General features: G+C 46.3%; 1 protein-coding gene across 2 annotated transcripts in view; it reads right to left on the bottom strand.

Moving 5' to 3' along the window:
* The window catches only part of ST8SIA5 (ST8 alpha-N-acetyl-neuraminide alpha-2,8-sialyltransferase 5), a 125,908-nt gene that overhangs the window by 26,786 nt on the left and 73,797 nt on the right, over positions 1-25,325 (bottom strand). For both annotated transcript variants that reach the window (XM_040336318.1, XM_040336326.1), the window contains one exon: positions 7,364-7,456. In XM_040336318.1, coding sequence (XP_040192252.1) covers positions 7,364-7,456 — 93 coding nt within the window. The remainder of the gene's footprint in view (positions 1-7,363; positions 7,457-25,325) is intronic.

Raw genomic sequence — 25,325 nt, 5'->3', positions numbered from 1 at the left:
ATTCTTACTGTGGGGGGAGGGGACTGACTGGGGGAGGTGACCCCCTGTGTCCCTATGTACAAGGGACACAGCATCGGTCTCCTCTCTCCCTGACAGGACGTGGAGCTCTGTGTTTACACACAGAGCTCCACGTCCTGCCTCTATAACTGCCGATCGCGAGTACCTGGCGGACATCGCGGCGCCAGGCACTCGCATCGGCAACACGTGACACGGCGGGAATGTAAACAGGAAGACGTCCAGGGACATCCATCTGGCAGTTGAGAGCCGCGCTGTAGACGTCATTCGCCTATAGTGCGGCTCTCAAGTGGTTAAAGCAGTGGTTCTCAACCTTTCTAGTGCCGTGACCCCTTCATAAAATTTCTCCTAACAGTAAAATTATTTTCAAGGCGTGGATTGTCAGCACCCAAGTAATTTGCGCCCCCAACCCACGGACATTTAGTGCTTCCTTCCACTCGTACAACATTAAAACCCCTAAATATTCATTCGCTGTTGTAACACCAGGGTGGGCTCGTAGCGCAATGTCTGCGCCAAAAGCCCACCCTATTTTTAAGCCTATTAGAGCCTGGCTCTAATTAGGTGCTTAAAAAAAAATACCCCCAACGCTGTAATTCATGCTCCTGAAAGGGGCTGGACGCATAAATAGGGGGTAGCGGCTGTGGATCATAGAGCGTTAAAGCGTAACTTACGCTCATCGGAACCCTCCCCCCCTCCGGTGTCACCTTTTACACCTTTCAGGGGGGAAGACAGGTATTTGCACCCACTTCTGGGAGTCCTCCTCCTGCGGGTATTTTGCGGGTAGTTCGTCACTTCCCGCACACGCCCGTTGTGTTCTGGGAAACACTGGGCTCCCAGAACACAACAGGGACCAGCGAGGACGGCGCAGCTGATCAGGACTGTCTTGTGCCAACGGTAAAGCACGGGGCTATCATGGTTTTTGCAGCCATATTCTAGTATTCTGCAGGCCCCGTGATGACCTTGAAAGGTAGAGTCAGTGAATATGTACAAATTTTGGCCGACCGTGTGCACCCCGTGGTGCAGACATTGTTTCCCGACAGCGCCCATTTACCAAGACAATAATACTCTGATTCATACAGCTGGTGTTGTCAAATTGTGCTTTGACGAGCATGCAGACTAATGCCGCGTACACACGAACATTTTTCGGCATGAAAAAAAAACTACGTTTTTAAAAACGTCATTTAAAATGATCCTGTGTGGGCTAAAAATCATTTTTCGGCTTCTGAAAAAAAAAAAAAAAAAAAAGGTCGAACGTGCTGCATTTTTTAACGTTGTTTTAAAAAATTACGTTTTTCAGGTTGTAAAAAATGATCGTGTGTGGGCTAAAACGACGTTTTAAACCCGCGCATGCTCAGAAGCAAGTTACGAGACGGGAGCGCTCGTTCTGGTAAAACTACCGTTCATAATGGAGTAAGCACATTCATCACGCTGTAACAGACAGAAAAGCGCGAATCGTCTTTTACTAACAAGGAATCAGCTAAAGCAGCCCAAGGCGAATAGAACTTCCCCTTTATAGTGCCGCCGTACGTGTTGTACGTCACCGCGCTTTGTTCATCATTTTTTTAAACGATGGTGTGTGGGCAACGATGATGAAGTTGGAAAAATGTTGTTGTTTTTTTGGACATGCTGAAAAACAAATTTTTTTTTAATGCCGTGTCAGTTTCATTCTGGGACACTGTATTGTCCTGGAATGAATGTGCCGGGACAGACCTGCAAAATGCGGGACTGTCCCGGGCAATCCGGGACACGTGGTCACCCTACCGAAAATACAAAAAAAATATGAAAATACGCCTCACAAAAGCTGCAGAAAAGTGCAATTCTGCTTAAAAAAATACTCAAAAAAGTTTGGAAATGTGACGCTAAAGCTTTCCCGGGATCTTGCTGAAAGTCTCATGACTTTACCCTCACCTAGACGCCATGGGTGGAAGTCATACTATATATAGTCTATTTAAGCTGGCCATAGACCAGTGGTTCTCAACCTGGGGGTCGGGACCCCCTCGGGGGTCAAATGATGATTTGCCAGGGGTCACTAAATTCTGGGCTGTTCCTGAAGCCCTCACCTTTTTTGCAGCCACCGAGCAGGGCTGTCCCTGGAGCCCACAGCCGCCCACTCGGCCTCTTTGCAGCCGCCCATTCAGTTCACAACATGGCTGGGGGGGGGGGGGGGGCAGAGACTTTAGGTCAGCTGACTGGTGAGGAATGTGAAGTGGGAGACATAGTGAGTAACACTACTTGTGATTAGAGTTCCCATTAAAAGTCCCCACTACAGTTCTCAGATCAGAAAATGACCTTGATCAAGAGCACCTATGTTGGCTGATCAGAACTCTCCCACCAGCATTGCCACTCATCCCAACTCTCCCACCAGCACTGCCACTCATCCCAACTCTCCCACCAGCACTGTCACGGACCCCAACTCTCCCACCAGCACTGTCACGGACCCCAACTCTCCCACCCCCACTGTCACTCATCCCAACTCCCCACCCCCAAGGAGTAAGGGAAGGAATAAAAATAGAGATTACGTGGAAAGGAAAGGAAAAGAGGGGGAACAACAAATAAAAAGGGAGAGAAAGATTAAGAGAAAGAGCAAGAAAGACGGCTAGATTAAGGGATGGGGGGGAAAAAAAAAGGAAGAAGAAGAAATTAGGATAGAGAGATAAAAGGGGAAAGAAAGGAGAACCAAGAGTGGTACATACTAAAATGTACCATAAGGGGTTTTAATACTTCACAAATGTAAGGGTTAGGGGCGCAAATTACTTGTTCTTGCCCCGGGTGCTGACAACCCACGATACAAATTTTTTTACTGTTAGGGGTCCCCACAACTTGGGAAATTTTATCAAGGGGTCACGGCACTAGCACGGTTGAGAACCACTGCCATAGACAGATCGCAATTTGGCTGGTTCAGTAGGGGAGTAATTTCGCTCAGTGACCATCTCTGTTTGACGGAAATTGATCTTAAGATTGACGTCTGTTGAACGGAAAAGTTGGAAGCCTTTTATCAATCAGTAGCTACAGACGCTGAACAGTTTATTCTGACAGCACCGGGCTCCGCTGTCAGAATACAATGTCCCGCCTGTATGTGGATGGAGGAATGCGTTATTTTTTTCTTTTAACCCACCGGCTGAATGGAAAACAAGAGACCATTTATGGCCAGCTTAGCTATAGATGGATTCAAATTTGGCCAGTTGCCAAGGACCAGCCACATTTTAGTTCTTCTTTAATTGTTTTGCATTAGATGGGCACAGTGGCTGCACTTGATGGGGGCACACAGTGGCTGCACTTGATGGGGGCACACAGTGGCTGCACTTGATGGGGGCACACAGTGGCTGCACTTGATGGGGGCACACAGTGGCTGCACTTGATGGAGGCACACAGTGGCTGCAATTGATGGAGGCACACAGTGGCTGCACTTGATGGGGGCACACAGTGGCTGCACTTGATGGGGGCACACAGTGGCTGCACTTGATGGGGGCACACAGTGGCTGCACTTGATGGGGGCACACAGTGGCTGCACTTGATGGGGGCACACAGTGGCTGCACTTGATGGGGGCACACAGTGGCTGCACTTGATGGGGGCACACAGTGGCTGCATTTGATGGGGCACACAGTGGCTGCACTTGATGGGGGCACACAGTGGCTGCACTTGATGGGGGCACACAGTGGCTGCACTTGATGGGGGCACACAGTGGCTGCACTTGATGGGGGCACACAGTGGCTGCACTTGATGGGGCACACAGTGGCTGAACTTGATGGAGGCACACAGTGGCTGCACTTGATGGGGGCACACAGTGGCTGCACTTGATGGGGGCACACAGTGGCTGCACTTGATGGGGGCACACAGTGGCTGCACTTGATGGGGCACAAAGTGGCTGCACTTGATGGGGGCACACAGTGGCTGCACTTGATGGGGGCACATAGTGGCTGCACTTGATGGGGCACACAGTGGCTGCACTTGATGGGGGCACATAGTGGCTGCACTTGATGGGGGCACATAGTGGCTGCACTTGATGGGGCACACAGTGGCTGCACTTGATGGGGGCACACAGTGGCTGCACTTGATGGGGCACACAGTGGCTGAACTTGATGGAGGCACATAGTGGCTGCACTTGATGGGGGCACACAGTGGCTGCACTTGATGGGGGCACACAGTGGCTGCACTTGATGGGGGCACACAGTGGCTGCACTTGATGGGGCACAAAGTGGCTGCACTTGATGGGGGCACACAGTGGCTGCACTTGATGGGGGCACACAGTGGCTGAACTTGATGGAGGCACATAGTGGCTGCACTTGATGGGGGCACACAGTGGCTGCACTTGATGGGGGCACACAGTGGCTGCACTTGATGGGGGCACACAGTGGCTGCACTTGATGGGGCACAAAGTGGCTGCACTTGATGGGGGCACACAGTGGCTGCACTTGATGGGGGCACATAGTGGCTGCACTTGATGGGGCACATAGTGGCTGCACTTGATGGGGCACACAGTGGCTGCACTTGATGGGGCACATAGTGGCTGCACTTGATGGGGCACACAGTGGCTGCACTTGATGGGGGCACACAGTGGCTGCACTTGATGGGGCACACAGTGGCTGAACTTGATGGGGCACATAGTGGCTGCATTTGATGGGGCACATAGTGGCTGCATTTGATGGGGGCACATAGTGGCTGCACTTGATGGGGGCACATAGTGGCTGCACTTGATGGGGCACATAGTGGCTGCATTTGATGGGGGCACATAGTGGCTGCACTTGATGGGGGCACATAGTGGCTGCACTTGATGGGGGCACATAGTGGCTGCACTTGATGGGGCACATAGTGGCTGCACTTGATGGGGCACATAGTGGCTGCACTTGATGGGGGCACATAGTGGCTGCACTTGATGGGGCACACAGTGGCTGAACTTAATGGAGGCACATAGTGGCTGCACTTGATGGGGCACACAGTGGCTGCATTTGATGGGGCACACAGTGGCTGCATTTGATGGGGCACACAGTGGCTGCACTTGATGGGGGCACACAGTGGCTGCACTTGATGGGGGCACACAGTGGCTGCACTTGATGGGGGCACACAGTGGCTGCACTTGATGGGGGCACACAGTGGCTGCACTTGATGGGGCACACAGTGGCTGAACTTGATGGAGGCACACAGTGGCTGCACTTGATGGGGGCACACAGTGGCTGCACTTGATGGGGGCACATAGTGGCTGCACTTGATGGGGGCACACAGTGGCTGCACTTGATGGGGGCACACAGTGGCTGCACTTGATGGGGGCACACAGTGGCTGCACTTGATGGGGGCACACAGTGGCTGCACTTGATGGGGGCACACAGTGGCTGCATTTGATGGGGCACACAGTGGCTGCACTTGATGGGGGCACACAGTGGCTGCACTTTTTTCACAATAAATAAAGTTACATAGTTAGGCCCCTTTCACACTGGGGTGGGAGGCGCGGTGGCGGTATAGCGCTGCTAAAAATAGCGGTGCTATACCGTCGGAATTCGCGGGATGAAGAGTTAATACCGCCCGCAATGCGCCTCGGTTTCCCATTGTTTTAAATGGGAAGGAGCGGTGAAGGAACGGTATACATACCACTCCTCTCACCGCTCCAAAGATGCTGCTTGCAGGAGATTTTTTTCTCTCCCGCCAGCGCATCGCCGCAGAGTGAAAGCCCTCGGAAGCCCTCAGAAGGCTGGGCAGGAGTTTTTCAGGCGGTATAGCAGCGCTATTTTTAGCGCTGTAACGCCTGAAAAACTCCTCAGTGTGAAAGGGGCCTTAGTCAGGTTGAAAAAAGACACAAGTCCATCCAGTTCAACCATAAAAACAAAAACAAAATAAAAACTCCATACCCACAGTTGAATTCTAAAATCATTCTTAGTGGACATAAAGAAAACAGAGAAGCTGTGTGAATTAGCCCTTTTTAAATAGTTTTTTTTACATTTTTGAACAAAAACATTTTATAGTTTTTAAAGAAAAGTTTAAATGTTATAAAATTATTTTATTTTACAATATTTACAAATTATTTCTTTAAAGTTTTTTTTTTTTTTTACAAGGGATTAAAACAATACAGGGTTACTGGTTTTTTTTTTTTAGCGGGACAGGGAAGCCGGCAGTTGTGTCTGTGTCTCTCCCTGCAGCAGCTGCTGAAAGTTGGCAGGAGGGAGAGAAACCGGTTTTCTGCTGCTGGTGTTTGGGCCCCCCTCTGTGCACGGGGGCCCCTACAGGAGGACTGGTGGTCCCCCCCCCTATCAGCGGCCCTGGCACAGTGGCTGCATTTAATGGCACAGTGGCTGCATTTGATAGGGCACAATGGCTTCATATGCTGGGGCACAGTGGCTGCAGATGATGGGAACAGTGGCTGCAGATGATGGGGGAACAGTGGCTGCATTTGATGGGCACACTGACTGCATATGATGGGGCACAGTGGCTGCATTTTATGGGGGAACAGTGGCTGCATTTGATGGGCACACTGACTGCATATGATGGGGCACAGTGGCTGCATTTTATGGGCACAGTGGCTGCACTTGATGGTCACAGTGGCTGCACTTGATGGTCACAGTGGCTGCACTTGATGGGCACATTGGCTGCAGATGATGGGGAACAGTGGCTGCAGATGATGGGGAACAGTGGCTGCAGATGATGGGGAACAGTGGCTGCAGATGATGGGGAACAGTGGCTGCATATGATGGGGAACAGTGGCTGCATATGATGGGGAACAGTGGCTGCATATGATGGGGCACACTGACTGCATATGATGGGACACAGTGGCTGCATTTGATGGGCACAGTGGCTGCATTTGATGAGCACAGTGGCTGCATATGATGGGGGAACCGTGGCTGCATTTGATGGGCACACTGACTGCACTTGATGGGCACAGTGGCTGCATTTGATGCTCACAGTGGCTGCATTTGATGGCACAGTGGCTGCATTTGATGGCACAGTGGCTGCATTTGATGGGCACAGTGGCTGCATTTGATGGGCACAGTGGCTGCATTTGATGGCACAGTGGCTGCATTTGATGGCACAGTGGCTGCATTTGATGGGCACAGTGGCTGCGTTTGATGGGCACAGTGGCTGCATTTGATGGGCACAGTAGCTGCATTTGATGGGCACAGTAGCTGCATTTGATGGGCACAGTAGCTGCATTTGATGGGCACAGTGACTGCATTTGATGGGCACAGTAGCTGCATTTATTTATTTTTTTAGCATTTTTCCGTTTGTTTGCACCAGCCACCCCCCCCCCAACATTTTGAGCACCCGCCGCCACTGGCTTGAATTATTTTAATTACTGTTTAAAAATGATTAAACAAACCAAATTAGGAGTAAACAGGAAATGTAGCACGACGGCCAACTCACATAGAGAGAACCTTCACATTCATGATGTCTTGTCTCAGCTCCAGGCACTTCGTACAATTGAAATCTAAAGGACCTTCATAGAACTCAAAGTACCTGAAAGACAACGAGAGCGAATGTTACTCGGTGGATTACAGCGGTTACACGAAGAAAAAATAAATACATATGAAATGATATTATTTTTATGTAGAGCTAAACTGGAGGCCGATATATAAGACACACTTCAGTCATCTCTGTATTCAACCATTAAAAAAATCTTTTAAATGCTCGCTAAGCCTCTTTTTGTTTTTGTCTCCGTTTTCTATGTGTATGTTTTATATTCTGCACAATAAAAGTTACCTTTAAACGAAAAAAAATGCATGCTAAGCAGTGTTCATTTTGGCTTTAAATTTGGATTTAGTTTTAGTAATCGCCTTTAGACATGTGCAATTCGTTTAGTTTCAAATTTAGTTTTTTAACGAATTTTGCCAAATTTGCTAATTTGGAAATATCGGAGTTAATGAAAACCTAATTAACACATTTTTCAGAATATTCGGAAATTCAAAGATCTGAAAATCCGGAAATTTGGAAATTCGAAAATCGGAAAATTCAGAAAATCCGGAATTAGAAAATCCGAAAAAATAAAAATCCAAAAGAACCAAACTCCGAAAATAAGAATGAATATCCGAAAAATAGAAGACCCCAAAATTCTAAAATCTGAACTAATAGCTAACTAATAATAACTTAACTATTACTAAACTATTAAATTATAGATTTACCCCCCCAGGAGCCCGGTCTGCCCCAAATGTAACACAGAGGTGCGCAAATTTATACATGTAACCTGGTCCTGTCGGCGAATCCAGTCTTTCTGGGATGGGGTTGCTTAAAGACATTTAGCTAGATTCAGATAGCTTTACTCCGGCGTATCAGTAGATATGCAGTCGTAACTCTGAATATACGCCGTCCTAAATTTAAGCGTATTCTGGAAACAGATACGCTTAAATTAGGCTAAGATACGAGCGGCGTAAGTCTCCTACGCCGTCGTATCTTAGGGTGCATATTTACGCTGGCCGCTAGGTGGCGCTTCCGTTGAGTTTGGCGTAGAATATGTAAATTTACGTTCACGTTGAAACCAATACGTCCTTGCGGCGTACTTTCGAGCAATGCACACTGGGATATGTCCACGGACGGCGCATGTGCCGTTCGTAAAAAACGTCAATCACGTCGGGTCACCAATCATTTACATAAAACACGCCCCCCTCATCCTCATTTGAATTAGGCGCGCTTACGCCGGCCCCATTTACGCTACGCCGCCGTAACTTAGGAGGCAAGTGCTTTGTGAATACAGCACTTGCCTCTCTGACTTACGGCGGCGTAGCGTAAATACGATACGCTACGCCGCCTGAAAGATGCGCCGCCGTACCTGAATCTAGCTAAGAAACTCAATTAGCAAGCTGCGTGTCCCACGCGATCCAATCCCACTACTCCTGGGTATCGTAGATACACTCAAGACTACCCAATCCAAAAAACTGTATTCTACACGGCCTTTAATGCCAGGAAGGCGATCCTCCAGAAATGGAATGATCCCTTAACCCCTTCAGTGCAACATTGGAGATCCCCCAGTAGACGCTGCCCTGCCTCTGTACAAATTAACCTTTGCGGGACGCAACTGCCCCAAAAAGTTTGAGAGGATATGGGCGGCATGGGTTAAGGAGCGACGGTTGCGGTTGGAGTAGGGTTTGGAGTCGGGCGCTGAGGACCCTGGACCTGTTGAATAGTTAAACTTGAAGGGCGGCTCCCCATCCGCCACCCCCCCTACTCCTCTCCAATACTTTATACTCAATGTAGATCCAGATCTATACTGAACCTTTGGGACCCCCATTCAGTGGTTTTGCCGATTTTAGGCTTCAAACTGGTTGGGCCCCAGGCATGGAATTTTTACCCTGTACTGTACTACCAAGTTGCTTTTGCTTTTAATTGCACTTTGAATTGTCGAGAATGTACCACTGTTTTTTGTTGTTTTTTGTCGTATTCAAAATGAATAAACTTTTCTGTCAAAAACAAAAACTATTAAATTATAGGTATTGGAATTTCTTTTCAAATTTGGCTGTTTGTGAACGTAATGAATACAAATTTATCCAAAGTTACGAATTATCCGAAATAACTAATGCGTATCTAAACAAATGGAATGTAACAAATTTTTTTTATTATTATTATTATTAATTTGTTCCATTCCATATCTAAATGAATGGCACGTAACTAATTACTTTTTACTATTATGATTATTAATATTTATTATTAATTTGTTCCGTTCCATTTTTTTAGATGCGGCATTCGTTATTTCGGATAATTCGTAACTTCTGATAAATTTGTATTCGTTACGTTCACTAACAGCCAAATTTGAAAGGAAATTCCAATACCTATAATTTAATAGTTAGTTATTATTAGTTAGTTATTCTTTCGAATTTTCAGGTTTTTCTTTCTTATTTTTGAATTTTTTCATTTTCGAATTTTGTAATTTTCAAATGTACAAATTTTTTCATTTTCGACTTTCTGAATTATCAAATTTCTGGATTTTCAGATTTCCGAATTTCTGCATTTACTAATTTACGAATTTTCAAATTTACAAATTTTCAAATTTACAAATTTTCAAATTTACGAATTTACAAATATTCTAATTTCCGAAAATTTCTAATTTCCGAAATTTTCAAATTGACGAAATTTTCAAATTGACGAATCTTCAAATTTACAAATTTTCTAATTTACGAATTTACAAATGTATGGAAAAAAAAATGAAACAAAAACAAACACATTTTTTGGCAGTGCACATGTCTAAGGCCGCGTACACACAGTCGATCCATCCGATGAGAATGGTCCGACGGACCGTTTTCATCGGTTCACCGCTGAAGCAGACCGCTGGTCTGATGTGTGTACACGCCATCAGTTTTAAAAACCGATCGGGTCAGAAAGCGGTGACGTAAAAAACACACGACGTGCTGAAAAAAACGAAGTTCAATGCTTCCAAGCATGCGTCGACTTGATTCTGAGCATACGCGGGTTTTGAACCGATGCTTTTGTGTACTAACCATCGGTTTTGACCTATCGGTCAGCCGTCCATCGGTTCGATTTTAAAGCAAGTTCTCTAATTTTTGTCCGAAGGACAACAGACCGATGGGCCCTAACACACGGTCGGTTTGGACCGATGAAACTGGACTTCAGGCCGTTTTCATCAGTTTGGACCGACCGTGTGTACGCGGCCTAATAGTCTTTTGACTAAAATGCCATTTTAGTTTTAGTCGTATTTTAGTCATCTGAATTGTTTTAGTTATAGTCATATTTTAGTCGACTAAAATCTCTAGTACATTTCAAAATCTAATGGGTTTAAATTGTAATGCATTATTTAAGCATTTCTCTAGAATTGCCAAACTCATTATATACTCCAGGAGTAAAAATCTTATAACATGTTAATATTTTTGGTATTAACCACTTAACCCCCGGACCATATTGCTGCCCAAAGACCAGAGCACTTTTTGCAATTCGGGACTGCGACGCTTTAACTGACAATTGCGCGGTCGTGCGACGTGGCTCCCAAACAAAATTGGCGTCCTTTTTTTCCCCACAAATAGAGCTTTCTTTTGGTGGTATTTGATCACCTCTGCGGTTTTTATTTTTTGCGCTATAAACAAAAATAGAGCGACAATTTTGAAAAAAATGAATATTTTTTACTTTTTGCTGTAATAAATATCCCCCAAAAATATATAAAAAAAAAATGTTTTCCTCAGTTTAGGCCGATACGTATTCTTCTACATATTTTTCGTAAAAAAAAATCGCAATAAGCGTTTATTGATTGGTTTGCGCAAAAGTTATAGCGTTTACAAAATAGGGGGTATTTTTATGGCATTTTTATTAATATATTTTTTTACTAGTAATGGCGGCGATCAGCGATTTTTTTTCAGTATTGCGACATTATGGCGGACACTTCGGACACTTTTGACACATTTTTGGGACCATTGGCATTTTTATAGCGATCAGTGCTATAAAAATGCATTGGATTACTATAAAAATGCCACTGGCAGTGAAGGGGTTAACACTAGGGGGCGGGGAAGGGGTTAAGTATGTCCCTGTGTGTTATCTTACTGTGGGGGGGGGTGGCCTCACTATCGGAAATCACTGATCCTCTGTTCATATGTTGTATGAACAGAAGATCAGCATTTCCCCCGATGACAGGACCGGGAGATGTGTGTTTACACACACAGCTCCCGGTCCCCGCTCTGTAACGAGCGATCGCGCGTGCCCGGCGGCGATCGAGCCCGCCGGGCACACGCACGGGAGTCGGGGGCGAGTCAAAGAGCCGCCGTATAGCTACGGGCTCTCGCCCAGGAGAGCCAACCTGCCGCCGTATAATGACGGTGCGCGGTCGGCTAGTAGTTAAAGTAGAACTAAATGCAAAATGTTTTTTTTATTTATTTATTTTGGATTGAACTACAGACACAGATTTTGCCATTGACATATATAACGTCTTTAAAAATAAAACCAAGTTTTATAAACAAAAAAAAAAATATTGCTTTTTGACAAACAGAAGTGCAATTTTAAAATATAAAAAAAAAAAAAAAAAAAAAAAAAAAAAATTCCATTGGCTGTAATGCCATTGCACATATTAGCTGAATATATTACCAACATTAAATATTAAGAAAAAAATAAGAAAATACTTTTTTTTTTTTCTTTCAACAGCTTAATAGATGCCCCCTACTTTTTGTTTTGTGGTAGTGCAGTGTTAATTCTAATGTCAAATTTCTATTTAGTTTTAGTCATAGTCTTAAGTCATAGTACTTTGTAGTCTAGGTAATTCATTCATACTTCCTGTTAGTGTATCTGTGTGCCCGTATGGGATGTACGGTCACACAGATACACAGAAAGATCTGCAGGAGACTTGCATGCCACCAGCCATCTGCTGATCACCGATGCAATGGTTTACAGGCTCCAAAAAAAATAAAAAATAATAATACATGCAAATTTTTTTTACCTGCAAAAAAAGGACTTTTTTTAAAGTGAACCTATCCTTTAAAAGAGAAGTATGGGCTTGGGTTTCTTTTTAAAAAAAAAATCATACTAACCTAGCTGGATGCAGCCTTGATCCAATGCTGCATCTGTCCCCTGCCATTTCTAAAGGTTGAGAACTGAGTGATCAAACACAGCTGATCGCTCAGTTACCGCTCACCGCTCTCCCCCAACCCGCTTTTGTTTTAGTCATAGTCTTTTGTCAAAGTCCTTTAGTCATAGTTTTTTTTATTTTTTATTCTTACTTACCTTAGGTAGATGCAGCATCGATCTGTTGCTGCATCTGTCCCTTGCCATCTCTAAGGCTGAGAACTGAGTGATCAAACATTGCTAATCGCTCAGTTCGCCCAGCCACTCTGAGCGCAAAGCTGTTAACTGTCAGTCACCGCTCTGCTCCCCTCCGCACTCACTGGAGCCCTGGGCTGCGGAGGGGGCAGGAGTAGGGTTGCCACCTGTATGAGATAGTCCAGGTTTTGATTCATATTTCAGGAAGACTGAAACCCTGACACATTACAGACCGGGCTGTGGCTCCCCAAGTAACCAAGATGTCAGCAAGAGCAATTTGGCCACAACCACTGTTCCCTGTGGCACGCTATGCACACCGCATTACTACTCTCTTTGGGGGAACCAAATATGTGCGGGTTTGGCTTGAAGAAAAAGGTGGCAACCCTAGGCAGGAGGGGTTGGCTCAGGCTCTCAGTGGCCTGATGAGAAGTGCCAGTCGAGGTTCCTAGGTGCATAGCTCCCAACTGTCCCTGATTTCGAGGGGCTGTCCCTGATTTGGAGCAATGTCCCTCTGTCCCTCATTTGTCCCTCATTTTGGTCTGATCTTTATAGTTGTATATAAAATGCACTTTTTATCTTTCAAAACGTGTTTCCCAGAGCTAAACTTTTCATCCAATTTCTAAATTGCTGCATTTGTAAATTCCAAAAGCCAATATAAAGGAATAGTAGTGGTATAAAAAAAAGCACTTGTGTGTTTAACCAATCTTGTTTTTTTGTACAATTCTCCTTTAACCACTTCCATACTGGGCACTTACGCCCCTTCCTGCCCAAGCCAATTTTCAGCTTTCAGCACTGTCGCACTTTGAATGACAATTGCGCGGTCGTGCTACACTGTACCCAAACAATTTTTTTATTATTTTGTTCCCACAAATAGAGCTTTCTTTTGGTGGTATTTGATCACCTCTGCGGTTTTTATTTTTTGCGCTATAAACAAAAGAAGAGTGACAATTTAAAAAAAAAACACTATTTTTTACTTTTTTATTTAATAAATATCACATTTTTTTTTAAAAAAAACGTTTTTTTTCCTCAGTTTAGGCCGATATGTATTCTTCTACATATTTTTGGTAAAAAAAATCGCAATGATCATATATTGATTGGTTTGCGCAAAAGTTATAGCGTTTACAAAATAGCTGATAGATTTATGGCATTTTTATTTTATTAATTTTTTTACTAGTATTGGCGGCGATTTGCGATTTTTTTTACTGTCACCGTGACATTGCGGCGAACACATCGGACACTTTTGACACGTTTTTGGCGCCATTCACATTTATACAGCGATTAATGCGATAAATATGCACTAATTACTGTATAAATGTGACTGGCATTCAAGGGGTTAACACTAGGGGGTGAGGGAGGGGTTAATATGTATACCTAAATTGTGTTCTAACTGTGGGGAAAGGGGGGTGACTGGGGGAGGTGACCGATGCTGTGTCCCTATGTACAAGGGACACAGATCCGTCTCCTCTCTCCCCTGACAGGACGTGGAGCTCTGTGTTTACACACAGAGCTCCACGTCTTGTCCCTGTAGCCGCCGATCCCGAGTGCCTGGCGGACATCGCGACCGCCAGGCACGCGCATCGGCATCTCGGGGGACGCGCCGGGCGCGCGCGCGCTGCCGCCGGCGCGCTCGCGCGCCCCCCAGTGGCCGCAAGAATACAGGATGTCAAATGACGTCCTGTTGAATTTTCAGAGTAACCGTGGAGCCGTCATTTGACGATGGCCCGGTACTCTAGTGGTTAAGGGGGTGTGGTAAGGGGTGTGTCCTATGCCTACATACTTTTCCCAATAGGTGTCGCTCTTTCCCATCTCAAAAATGTTGGGAGGTATGCTTAGGTGGATCCTGACCATATGGTTGTGATCTTTCCCCAGCCTGGACCGGCACTGTAACGTCAGCTGGCAGGGGACTTCAGCCCGCTGTCTGCTGAAAACAGGTCACAGGAGTGCAGAATGAGAAGAAGTGTAGCCAAATCATTGATTACAGAGCTGCATTCATTTGTGTCTTCCATATCTGCTTAGAGTTTAGCTTTAAAGTGGTACGAAACACACACCTTCTGTTTCTGTATGTGGATGATGGCACTGTAATTATTTGAATTGAAGAAAAAACCCATCTAATTACCTTTTTCCTAATCGATGTACAGATGTCACATGACCCAGCTCTCTCCCAGCCTGTCTGCAGGGAAACATAAGCAGGAGGAGCTTCTAGTCAGATGTGATAGGTAGGAAATGCTCAGCATAGAAACTCACTGAAAACTGAGCATGTGCAGAGTTGCCACCACAGCTGCAAAACCCCTAGCTGAATTTGGGACATGAACAGAAGGGGGAGATAGAGAGCAAGCAGGATCAACCAGTTTTTTTGCAGAAAACAGAAAAACGAATCTCATAGTGACTGAGTGAGTATGAACAGCATGTAATACACCATTTATTGATAGATTTTTATGATGTGGGTTTAGTGACACTGTAAGGATTTTAAACAGTTTTAGCAGAAAGCCCAAACGTCAACAGCTACTAGGATTCTCAGCACCTAAAACTACCACCAGCTATATGTAATATTTTGGAGTATTTAACCACTTGCCGACCGATGCACGCCGATATACGTCAGCAGAATGGCAGCGGTGGGCTAATGGACGTACCTGTACTTCCCCTTTAAGAAGCCGCGCAGTCTCCGTGACCATGCCCGCGGGCCCTGCGAGCTCGATGTCCACCGGTGTCCCACGATCGTGTCACAGAGAGGTAGAACAGGGAGCTGCCTATGTAAACAAGGCATTTCCCCGTTCTGCACAGATCTACTGCTCCTTGTCATCGGGAGCAGTGATCACTGTCGTGTCACTTGTAGCCCAGCGCCTCACACAGTTAGAATCACTCCCTAGGACACACTTAACCCCTTCCTCGCCCCCTAGTGTTTAACTCCTTCCCGGCTGCCAGTGTCATTTACACAGTAATCAGTGCATTTTTATAGCACTGATCGCTCTATAAATGACAATGGTCCCAAAATAGCATCAAAAGTGTCCGATGTGTGCGCCGTAAAATCGCAGATCGCCACAATTACTAATAAAAATAATTAATAAAAAATGCCATAAAACTATTTTGTAGACGCTAGGGGCCAGATTCAGAAAGAATTACGTTGCGCAGCAGCGGCGTAATGTATCCCATTTACGTTACACCGCCGCAGGTTTACAGCGTAAGTGCCTGATTCACAAAGCACTTACCTGTAAACTTGCGGCGGTGTAATGTAAATCCGCTCGGCGCAAGCCCGCCTAATTCAAATGGGGCGGGCACCATTTAAATTAGGCGCGTTCCCGTGCCGAGCGTACTGCGCATGCTCCGTCCGTCAAATTACCCGACGTGCATTGCGCTAAAGGACGTCATTGGTTTGACATTAACGTAAATGGCGTCCAGCGCCATTCACGGACGACTTACGCAAACGACGTGAAATTTAAAATTTCGACGCGGGAACGACGGCCATACTTAACATTGGTAGACCACCTAGGAGGCAGCCTTAACTTTACGACGCGTATCGCTACGGAAACGACGTAAATTTAGATCGACGGGCATCGCGGACGTTCGTGAATCGCCGTAACTAGTCATTTGCATATTCTACGCCGACAGCAATGGCCTCGCCACCTAGCGGCCGGCGAGAATTGCAGCCTAAGATCCGACGGTGTAACACAAGTTACACCTGTCGGATCTTAGGGCTATCTATGCGTAACTGATTCTATGAATCAGGCGCATAGATACGACAATCGTATCTCAGAGATACGACGGCGTATCAGGAGATACGACGGCGTATCAGGAGATACGCCGTCGTATCTCTTCTCTGAATCTGGCCCTAAAACATTTGCGCAAACCAATCAATACACGCGTATCGCAATTTTCATTAACAAAAATATGTAGAAGAATACGTATCGTCCTAAACTGAGGGGAAAAAAATGTTTTTTTTTATATATTTTTGGGGATATTTATTATAGCAAAAAGTAAAAAATATTGCATTATTTTCAAAATTGTCGCTTTATTTTTGTTTATAGCGCAAAAAATTAAAACGCAGAGGTGATCAAATACCACCAGAAGAAAGCTCTATTTGTGGGGAAAAAAAGGACGCCAATTTTGTTTGGGAGCCACGTCGCACGACCGCGCAATTGTCAGTTAAAGCGACGCAGTGCCGAAACGCAAAAAGTGGTCCGGTCTTTAAGCTGCGTAATGGTCCGGGGCTTAAGTTGTTAAAGCGGAGTTCCACCTAAAAATGGAACTTCCGCTTAATCTACTCCTTGCCCCCTTACATGCCACATTTGGCATGTAATTTTTTTTGGGGGGGGGGTGGGGGATTCAGGAGGAGTGGGACTTCCTGTCTCACTTCCTCCTTCCGCTGAGGGGCTGGTAAGGCGAAAAGCTTAATCGCCTTATTGCAGCCCCTCCCTTTAGGCGAGCGCCTGTCCAATCGGATGGCGCCGCTCGCAGGTGCGCAGTGCCGTTCGCGCATGCGCAGTGGTTGCCCGGCCGTGAAGCCCAATGCTGTCACTGCTGGGTGCCCACACTAGGAATGAAGACGCCGGCCGGCGAGGGGGGGGGGGGCGAGGAGCGGAGCCCCGGCCGGTGCGTCGCTGGAACCGCGGAGCAGGTAAGTGTCTGTTTATTAAAAGCCAGCAGCTACACTTTTTGTAGCTGTTGACTTTTAATAAACTTAAAAAAAGGCTGAAAGACCCCTTTAAGAGGAAATCTTTTTTTTTTTACGTGAACTAGGCAAATTGAGGAATTTTCTACTTATTCCCTATGAAGAAATATGATTGTCTCTCTAATTTATAGATGATTACTAAGCTTCTGCTCCTGATGAGTGGTTATAAGGCACCGAAACGCGTAGAGATATAACTACCCTATACAGTAAATATCATGGGCTGCCAAGATTTCTCTATGAATCAATACATGTTTACACTCATTAACTTTTTATGGACGCGCTTTTAAAATACTTACATTTTTTTTCATCTCCATTAAGAGATACTTTTGACAATATTATCCATAATCTCTCTACACATTGGCCTCACATTCGACCCTCCGCAACATTTGCTGGAATGCATGATAAATCCAACACACGTGGTAAAGTCAGTGGGCCAGATTCACAGAAGAGATACGCCGGAGTATCTGCTGATACTCCGGCGTATTTTCAAATTTGCCGCGTCGTATCTTAATTTGTGATTCACAAACAAAGATACGACGGCTTTTGGCTAAGATCCGACAGGCTTACGGCTTCGTACGCCTTCGGATGCTAGGCTGCAATACTTTGGCCGCCGCTGGGTGGAGTTCGCGTAGTTTTCCAGCGTCGGGTATGCAAATGAGCTTTTACGGCGATCCACGAAGGTTTTCGCGTTCGTTACGTCGTCGCTAGTCGTTTTTTCCCCGTTGCAAAGTTAAGCCTGCTTTTACATGGCTTAACTTTAGACGAGCCATGTTAAAGTATGGCCGTCGTTCCCGCGTCAAATTTCAAATTTTTTTTTTTTTTGCGTAAGACGTCCGGGAATACGAAAGTACGTTACGCACGTCGCCGTTCAAAAAAATGACGTCACTTCGCGCAAAGCGCGGCGGGAATTTCAAAAGGAGCATGCGCAGTACGTCCGGCGCGGGAGCGCGCCTAAATTTAAATGGTACACGCCCCATTTGAATTAGGCGGGCTTGCGCCGGACGCCTTTGCGTTACACCGCCGTAAGTTTACAGGCAAGTGCTTTGTGAATCAAGCACTTACGCTGAAAACTTGCGGCGGTGTAACGTATAGACGATACGTTACGCCGCCGCATTTGTACCTGAATCTGGCCCAGTGAGCCCAACCTGTATAAATGATCTCAGTCTGTGCTATACCTGGGTCTGTACCCCCCGGAAGTGCAGAGCTGGCATTCCAGGATGGACGGGCACACAGTACTTCTGCTGCCCTGTGAAGGACGTGGCTTGTCTCAGCTTCCATTCATAAACGCCTTCTTCCGGAGCTATGTGCGGGGCTCAGCGAGCTCACATGTCACACATCTTCCAGCAGACAGAAATGACCCATGACACTTAGGAATGAGCTGACATTAATAGGTCGGATATGAATATTCAACTCCTAGCTATGTGAATTATTTCCTGTTGACTCGATGCTGCTTGCCCCGTTCTGGAAGCGTCTGAGAGATCACAACTTGTGTTTGTGCTGGTTGGACTCAACACCTTTACCGCCTCCCTACCACTTGTCCACCTGGCCTATTTTGGCACTTCTCTCCTTCATGTAAAAATCACAATTTTTTTTGCTAGCAGACACCCTAGGGAATAAAATGGCAGTCATTGCAACTTTTTTTCTCGCACGGTATTTGCGCAATAATTTTTCAAACGCCTTTTTTGGGGAAAAAAATTAAAAATGAACAAAACAGTAAAGTTAGCCTAATTTTTTTTTTAATGTGAAAGACGATGTTACGCCGAGTAAATAGATACCTAACATGTCACGCTTTAAAATTGCACACACTCATGGAATGGCGCCAAACTTCGGTACTTAAAAATCTCCATAGGCAACGCTTTGAAAGTTTTTACAGGTTACCAGTTTAGAGTTACAGAGGGGGTTGCACACGCTCTAACGCACGCGACAATACCTCACATGTGGGGTTTGAACGGCGTTTACATATGTGGGCGGGACTTACATTTGCATGCGTGTTCGCTTCTGTGCACGAGATAACGGGGACAGGGGCATTTTGAAAAAATAAATTTTTCAATTTTCTTTTTTATTTTACTTAAAGCGGGAGTTCACCCGAAAAACTATTTTTAACATTAGTTTGATGCTCATTTTGTGAAGGGGAATCTGTGTTTTTTTTTAAATCGAAGCCGTACTTACCGTTTTAGAGAGCGATCTTCTCCGCCGCTTCCGGGTATGGTCTTCGGGACTGGGTGTTCCTATTTGATTGACAGGCTTCCGACGGTTGCATCCATCGCGTCACGGGTAGCCGAAAGAAGCCGAACGTCGGTGCGGCTCTATACGGCGCCTGCGCACTGACGTTCGGCTACTTTTGGAAAATCGTGACGCAATGTATGCGACCGTCGGAAGCCTGTCAATCAAATAGGAATGCCCAGTCCCGAAGACCATACCCGGAAGCGGCGGAGAAGATCTATCTCTAAAACGGTAAGTACGGCTTTGATTTAAAAAAAAACACCGGATTCCCCTTCACAAAATGAGCCTCAATCTAATGTTAAAAATTACGTTTTTGGGTAAACATCCCTTGTAATAGGAATCAGTGTGACAGGTCCTCTTTATGGAGAGATGTGGTGTCAATAAGTCACCAGTCATCTCTATGCTTTCCAGGCAGCGCCGACCAGTTCGCTCCCCGGGCCCCCGATGGCACGGGAGAGCCCGGAGAAGCACCGGATGGCCTATAAGAACGATCAAGTGGTGGAACCACCGTTTTGATCATTCTTATCGTGCACAGAATCGGCGGCTGAAGACGGCGATATCTGAATGATGCCTGTAGCTGCACCCATCATTCCGATATCACCGCACAAAGTGGAGGACGTCATATGACGTCCTCCCGTGGAAAAGTGGTTAAAGGGTCAGTCCATCCAAAACGAATATTTGCCAGACTTATCCACCTTACCAACCGCTCAGTGTCTGCCAACGCTCTCCTCCAATCCCTATACTGGCTCCCGATCGCCCAGCGAATTAAATTAAAAAATTCCTGGATCTGCGCACATGCTGTGCCCATTATGAGGGGTTCCCACTAACATGTGCTGAGTTCCAGGGTCTGTACACCTCCAGTGCCCATTATCAGGGGGTTTTCATCATCCCTGTGCAGAGTTCCTTGGTCTGTACACCTGCTGTGTCCATTATGTGGGGTTTACACCATCCCTGTGCTCAGGGCTTTTTTTCAGCAGGAACGCGGGGGGAATGCAGTTCTGCCACCTCCAGCTCTGAATGTATGTAATGGTGCTCGGAGGTGGGTAGGGGGTGGAACCAAGGAATAGTGCTCGGAGGTGGGTAAGGAGTGGAACCAAGGAATGGTGCTCAGAGGTGGGTAGGGGGTGAAACCAATGAATGGTGCTCGGAGGTGGGTAGGGGGTGAAACCAATGAATGGTGCTTGGAGGTGGGTAGGGGGTGAAACCAATGAATGGTGCTTGGAGGTGGGTAGGGGGTGGAACTAGGGAAAGGTGCTCGGAGATGGGTAGGGGGTGGAGAAAAGGAATGGTGCTCAGAGGTAGGGAGGGCTGGAACCAAAGAATGGTGCTCGGAGATGGGTAGGGGGTGGAACCAAGAAATGGTGCTCAGAGGTGTGTAGGGGGTGAAACCAATGAATGGTGCTTGGAGGTGTGTAGGGGGTGGAAACAAGAGGTGACAGAAGGAGGGAGTTCCTGCTTCTATTCTCTGAGAAAAAAAGCCCTACCTGTGCTGAGTTCCTTGGTCTGTACACCTGCTGTGCCCATTATGTGAAACTCCCATCATCTCTGCACTTGGCAGTTTTTGGGTCTTCAGTCCGGCTGTGCCCTTTAGGAGGGGTTCCCACCATACTTGTGCTGAATTCCTGGGTCTGTACACCTTCTGTGCCCATTATGAGGGGTCCCCTCCATCCCTCTGCTGATTCCCTTGGTCTATACACCTCCTGTGTCCTTTATGAGGGGTTCACACCATCCCTGTATTGAGTTTCCAGGTCTATACATCTGCAGGGTGGGTCTATACAACATATATAAGAATCTAAGGGCTGACTCAACCCACCAGCCTCCATCTATAAAAACAACACATTGGGTGCATTTAACCACTTAAGACCCAGACCATTATGCAGGTTAAGGACCTTTTTGCGATTCGGCACTGCGTCGCTTTAACTTACAATTGCGCAGTCGTGCGACGTGGCTCCCAAACAAAACTGACATCCTTTTTTTCCCACAAATAGAGCTTTCTTTTGGTGGTATTTGATCACCTCTGCGGTTCTTATTTTCTGCGCTATAAACAAAAATAGAGCGACAATTTTGAAAAAATTCAATATTTTTTACTTTTTGCTATAATAAATATCCCCAAAAAAGATATATAAAAAAAAAAATTTCCTCAGTTTAGGCCGATACGTATTCTTCTACCTACTTGACGTCCCCAGGATATTGAGCCACTGCGCACGCCCGCGGGAGCGCGCATCGCGGTGATGGTTGTTGCGGGGTGTCAGTCTGACACCCCGCAACACCGATCTAGGTAAAGAGTCTCCGACGGAGACTCTTTATTACGTGATCAGCCGTGTCCAATCACGGCTGATCACGATGTAAACAGGAAAAGGCGGTAATCGGCTTTTCCTCGGCTGCTCCTCTGACAGGGGGGGTTTGTGCTGATCGATTATCAGCGCAGCCCCCCCCCCCACTGGACCACCAGGGATGCCACTAGACCACCAGGAATGCCCACCACAGATGCCACCAGGGATGTCCACCTAGACCACCAGGGATGACAAACACAAAAAAAGGATGCCAATCAGTGCCCACAATGGATGCCAATCAGTGCCCACAATGGGCATCACTGATTGGCATCCTTTAGTACAACACATACATTAGTTCAACACATTAAAGTGCCCATCTATGCCGCCTATCAGTGCCCATCCATGCTGCCTATCCGTGCCCATCCATGCCGCCTATCCGTGCCCATCCATGCCGCATATCTGTGCCCATCCGTGTCACCTATCCGTGCCCATCTATGCCGCCTATCCGTGCCCATCCATGCTGCCCATCCGTGCCCCCTATCCGTGCCCATCTGTGCTGCCTATCAGTGCTGCATATTAGTGCCCATCATCAGTGCCACCTCATCGGTGCCCATCAGTGCCCATCAGTGCAGTACCATCAGTGAAGGAGAAAACTTACTTATTTACAATGTTTTATAACAGAAACAAAAAAAAACCTTTTTATTTCTAAATTTTCGGACATTTTTTATTTTTTTGGCAGAAGATAAAAATCCCAGAGGTGATCAAATACCACCAAACGAAAGCTCTATTTGTGGGTACAAAATGATAAAAACGTAGGGCCAGATTCACGTACAATAGCGCCGGTGTAACGTAACCCGTTTACGATACACCGCCGCAAGTTTCCAGTTTTAGTGCCCGATCCACAAAGCACTTACCTGGAAACTTGCGGCGGTGTATCGTAAAGACGTCCGGCCAATTCAAATGGGCGTGTGCCATTTAAATTAGGTGCGCTCCCGCGCCGGACCTACTGCGCATGCTCCGTTTCGCAATTCCCGTCATGCTTTGCGCGCAGTGACGTCATTTTTTTCGAACGGCGACGCGCGTAGCGTAATTCCGTATTCCCGGACGGCTTACGCAAATGACGTTCATTTTTACATTTCGACACGGGAACGACGGCCATACTTTATACAGCAATACGATTGCTGTGTAAAGTTAGGGCACCTAAAACGACGACTAACTTTGCGACGGGAAACTAGACTAGCGGCGACGTATCGAACGCGAAAATCCGCCGTGGATCGCCGTAACTCCTAATTTGCATACCCGACGCTGGTTTACGGCACGAACTCCCCCCAGCGGCGGCCGCGGTACTGCATCCTAAGATCCGACAGTGTAAAACAATTACACCTGTCAGATCTTATGGATATCTATGCGTAACTGATTCTATGAATCAGTCGCATAGATAGAAACAGAGATACGACGGAGTATCAGGAGAAACGCCGTCGTATCTCTTTTGTGAATCTGGCCCTTAGTTTGGGTACAGTGTAGCATGACCGCGCAATTGTCATTCAAAGTGCAACAGCGCTGAAAGCTAAAAATTGGTCTGGGCGGGAGGGTGTATAAGTGCCCGGTATGGAAGTGGTTAACATACCCGGACCCCAGTCCTGACACTGCGGAGATAGAGAGGGGGGCTTGGTGATTAGTGGCACAGAACGATCAATGACAGGTTATGTAGTAATCCGCTCCCTTCAGCTGTGCACAGGAGATACAGTTTCAAAGTCGCAGGAAGTAAAAATTGAACCTGACACGGATCACTTAACCCCCCTGCTCACATCATTCAGGACCCCCTGTGTATACTGGCAGAGGCCATGTACTGATTTAGGCTATATTATTATTATTAGAGCCATCGTACAGGATTTACGTATACAGCGCCAACAGTTTGCGCAGCGCTTTACAGCAAGAGGGCAGACAGTTATATTCTAGGCAGATAGAAAATGCACAAGTGAATGCAACACGGTAATGATTAAAGCAGCCCATAGATTATACCCGATTATCCACCAATTAGATGTGTATGGGGGGGGGGATCCTTCCCACTGAGCAATTGTATTCTGACAGCGGAGAGACTTCCCTGCCGGCTATAGCCTGCAGCGTTGATCGAGCGGGGAAAACCCGACAGGGTGGTTGTACAGAAGTCGACTGGTAGATTGGGATGAGTCTGAATGTTCCAAGTCATAACTGTAGTATATAGATGTGTGCAGGGCTGTCTTTAAGGCAGGGCAAAAGGGGAAGCTGCCCTGGGCCATGTCATTGTTGTGCGGCCCAAAGCAGCTGCCTCATACTTGCCAACTATCCCAGTTTAAATTCCCTTGTCCCTTGAAGTTTTAGTCCTGTGCTGTGTCCTGATATCTCAGTGTGAAGTGCTGCTACCAATGCTGCCCAGCTCTGCCCTATTGTTGTGTACAGGTGACACACCTGGAGACCCTGGCCCGGATTCAGATAGCCTTTACGCCGGCATATCTATTGATACGCCGCCGTAAGTGCTACGAAGCGCCAGCGTATCTTCTTTCTGTATTCAGAAAGCAAGATACGCCAGTTTTTTTCCTAAGATACGGCCGGCGTAAGGCTCTTACACCGTCGTATCTTAGGCTGCATATTTACGCTGGCCGCTAGGTGGCGCTTCCGTAGATTTCCTTGTCGAATATGCAAATTAGGTAGATACGCCGATTCAAAAACGTACGTCCGCCCGGCGCATTTTTTCACGTCGTTTACGTTAGGCTTTTTCCGGCGTAAAGTTACCCCTGCTATATGACGGGTATCCTATGTTAAGTATGGACGTCGTTCCCGCGTCGAATTTTAAAAATTTTACGTTGTTTGCGTAAGTCGTTCGCGAATAGGGCTGTACGTAAGTTACGTTCACGTCTAAAGCAATGACGATTTGCGGCGTAATTTCGGGCATGCGCACTGGGATTCTTTCACGAACGGAGCATGCGTAAAACGTAAAATACGCGGGGTCACATGAAATTTAAATAAAACACGCCCACATCATCCAGATTTGAATTAGGCGGGCTTACGCCGGACCTCATACATTACGCCGCCGTAACTAAGGGCGCAAGTTCTTTCTGAATACGGAACTTGCGCCCTAATTTACGGCGGCGTAACGTATCGGAGATACGTTACGCCCGCACTAAATTACGCAGGGCTATCTGAATCTAGCCCCCTGTGTTTACATGTAAATAACCATCATTGATATGTAAATAACGGCATCATTCATATGTAAATAACGGCATCATTCATATGTAAATAGTGGCATCATTCATATGTAAATAATGGCATCATTCATATGTAAATAACGGCATCATTCATATGTAAATAGTGGCATCATTCATATGTAAATAATGGCATCATTCATATGTAAATAACGGCATCATTCATATGTAAATAGTGGAATCATTCATATGTAAATAATGGCATCATTCATATGTAAATAGTGGCATCATTCATATGT

The sequence above is a fragment of the Rana temporaria genome, chromosome 1 (genome assembly GCF_905171775.1).
Source record: "Rana temporaria chromosome 1, aRanTem1.1, whole genome shotgun sequence".
In the NCBI taxonomy this organism is placed as follows: domain Eukaryota; kingdom Metazoa; phylum Chordata; class Amphibia; order Anura; family Ranidae; genus Rana; species Rana temporaria.
This window is presented reverse-complemented; position numbering and strand designations above follow the sequence as displayed.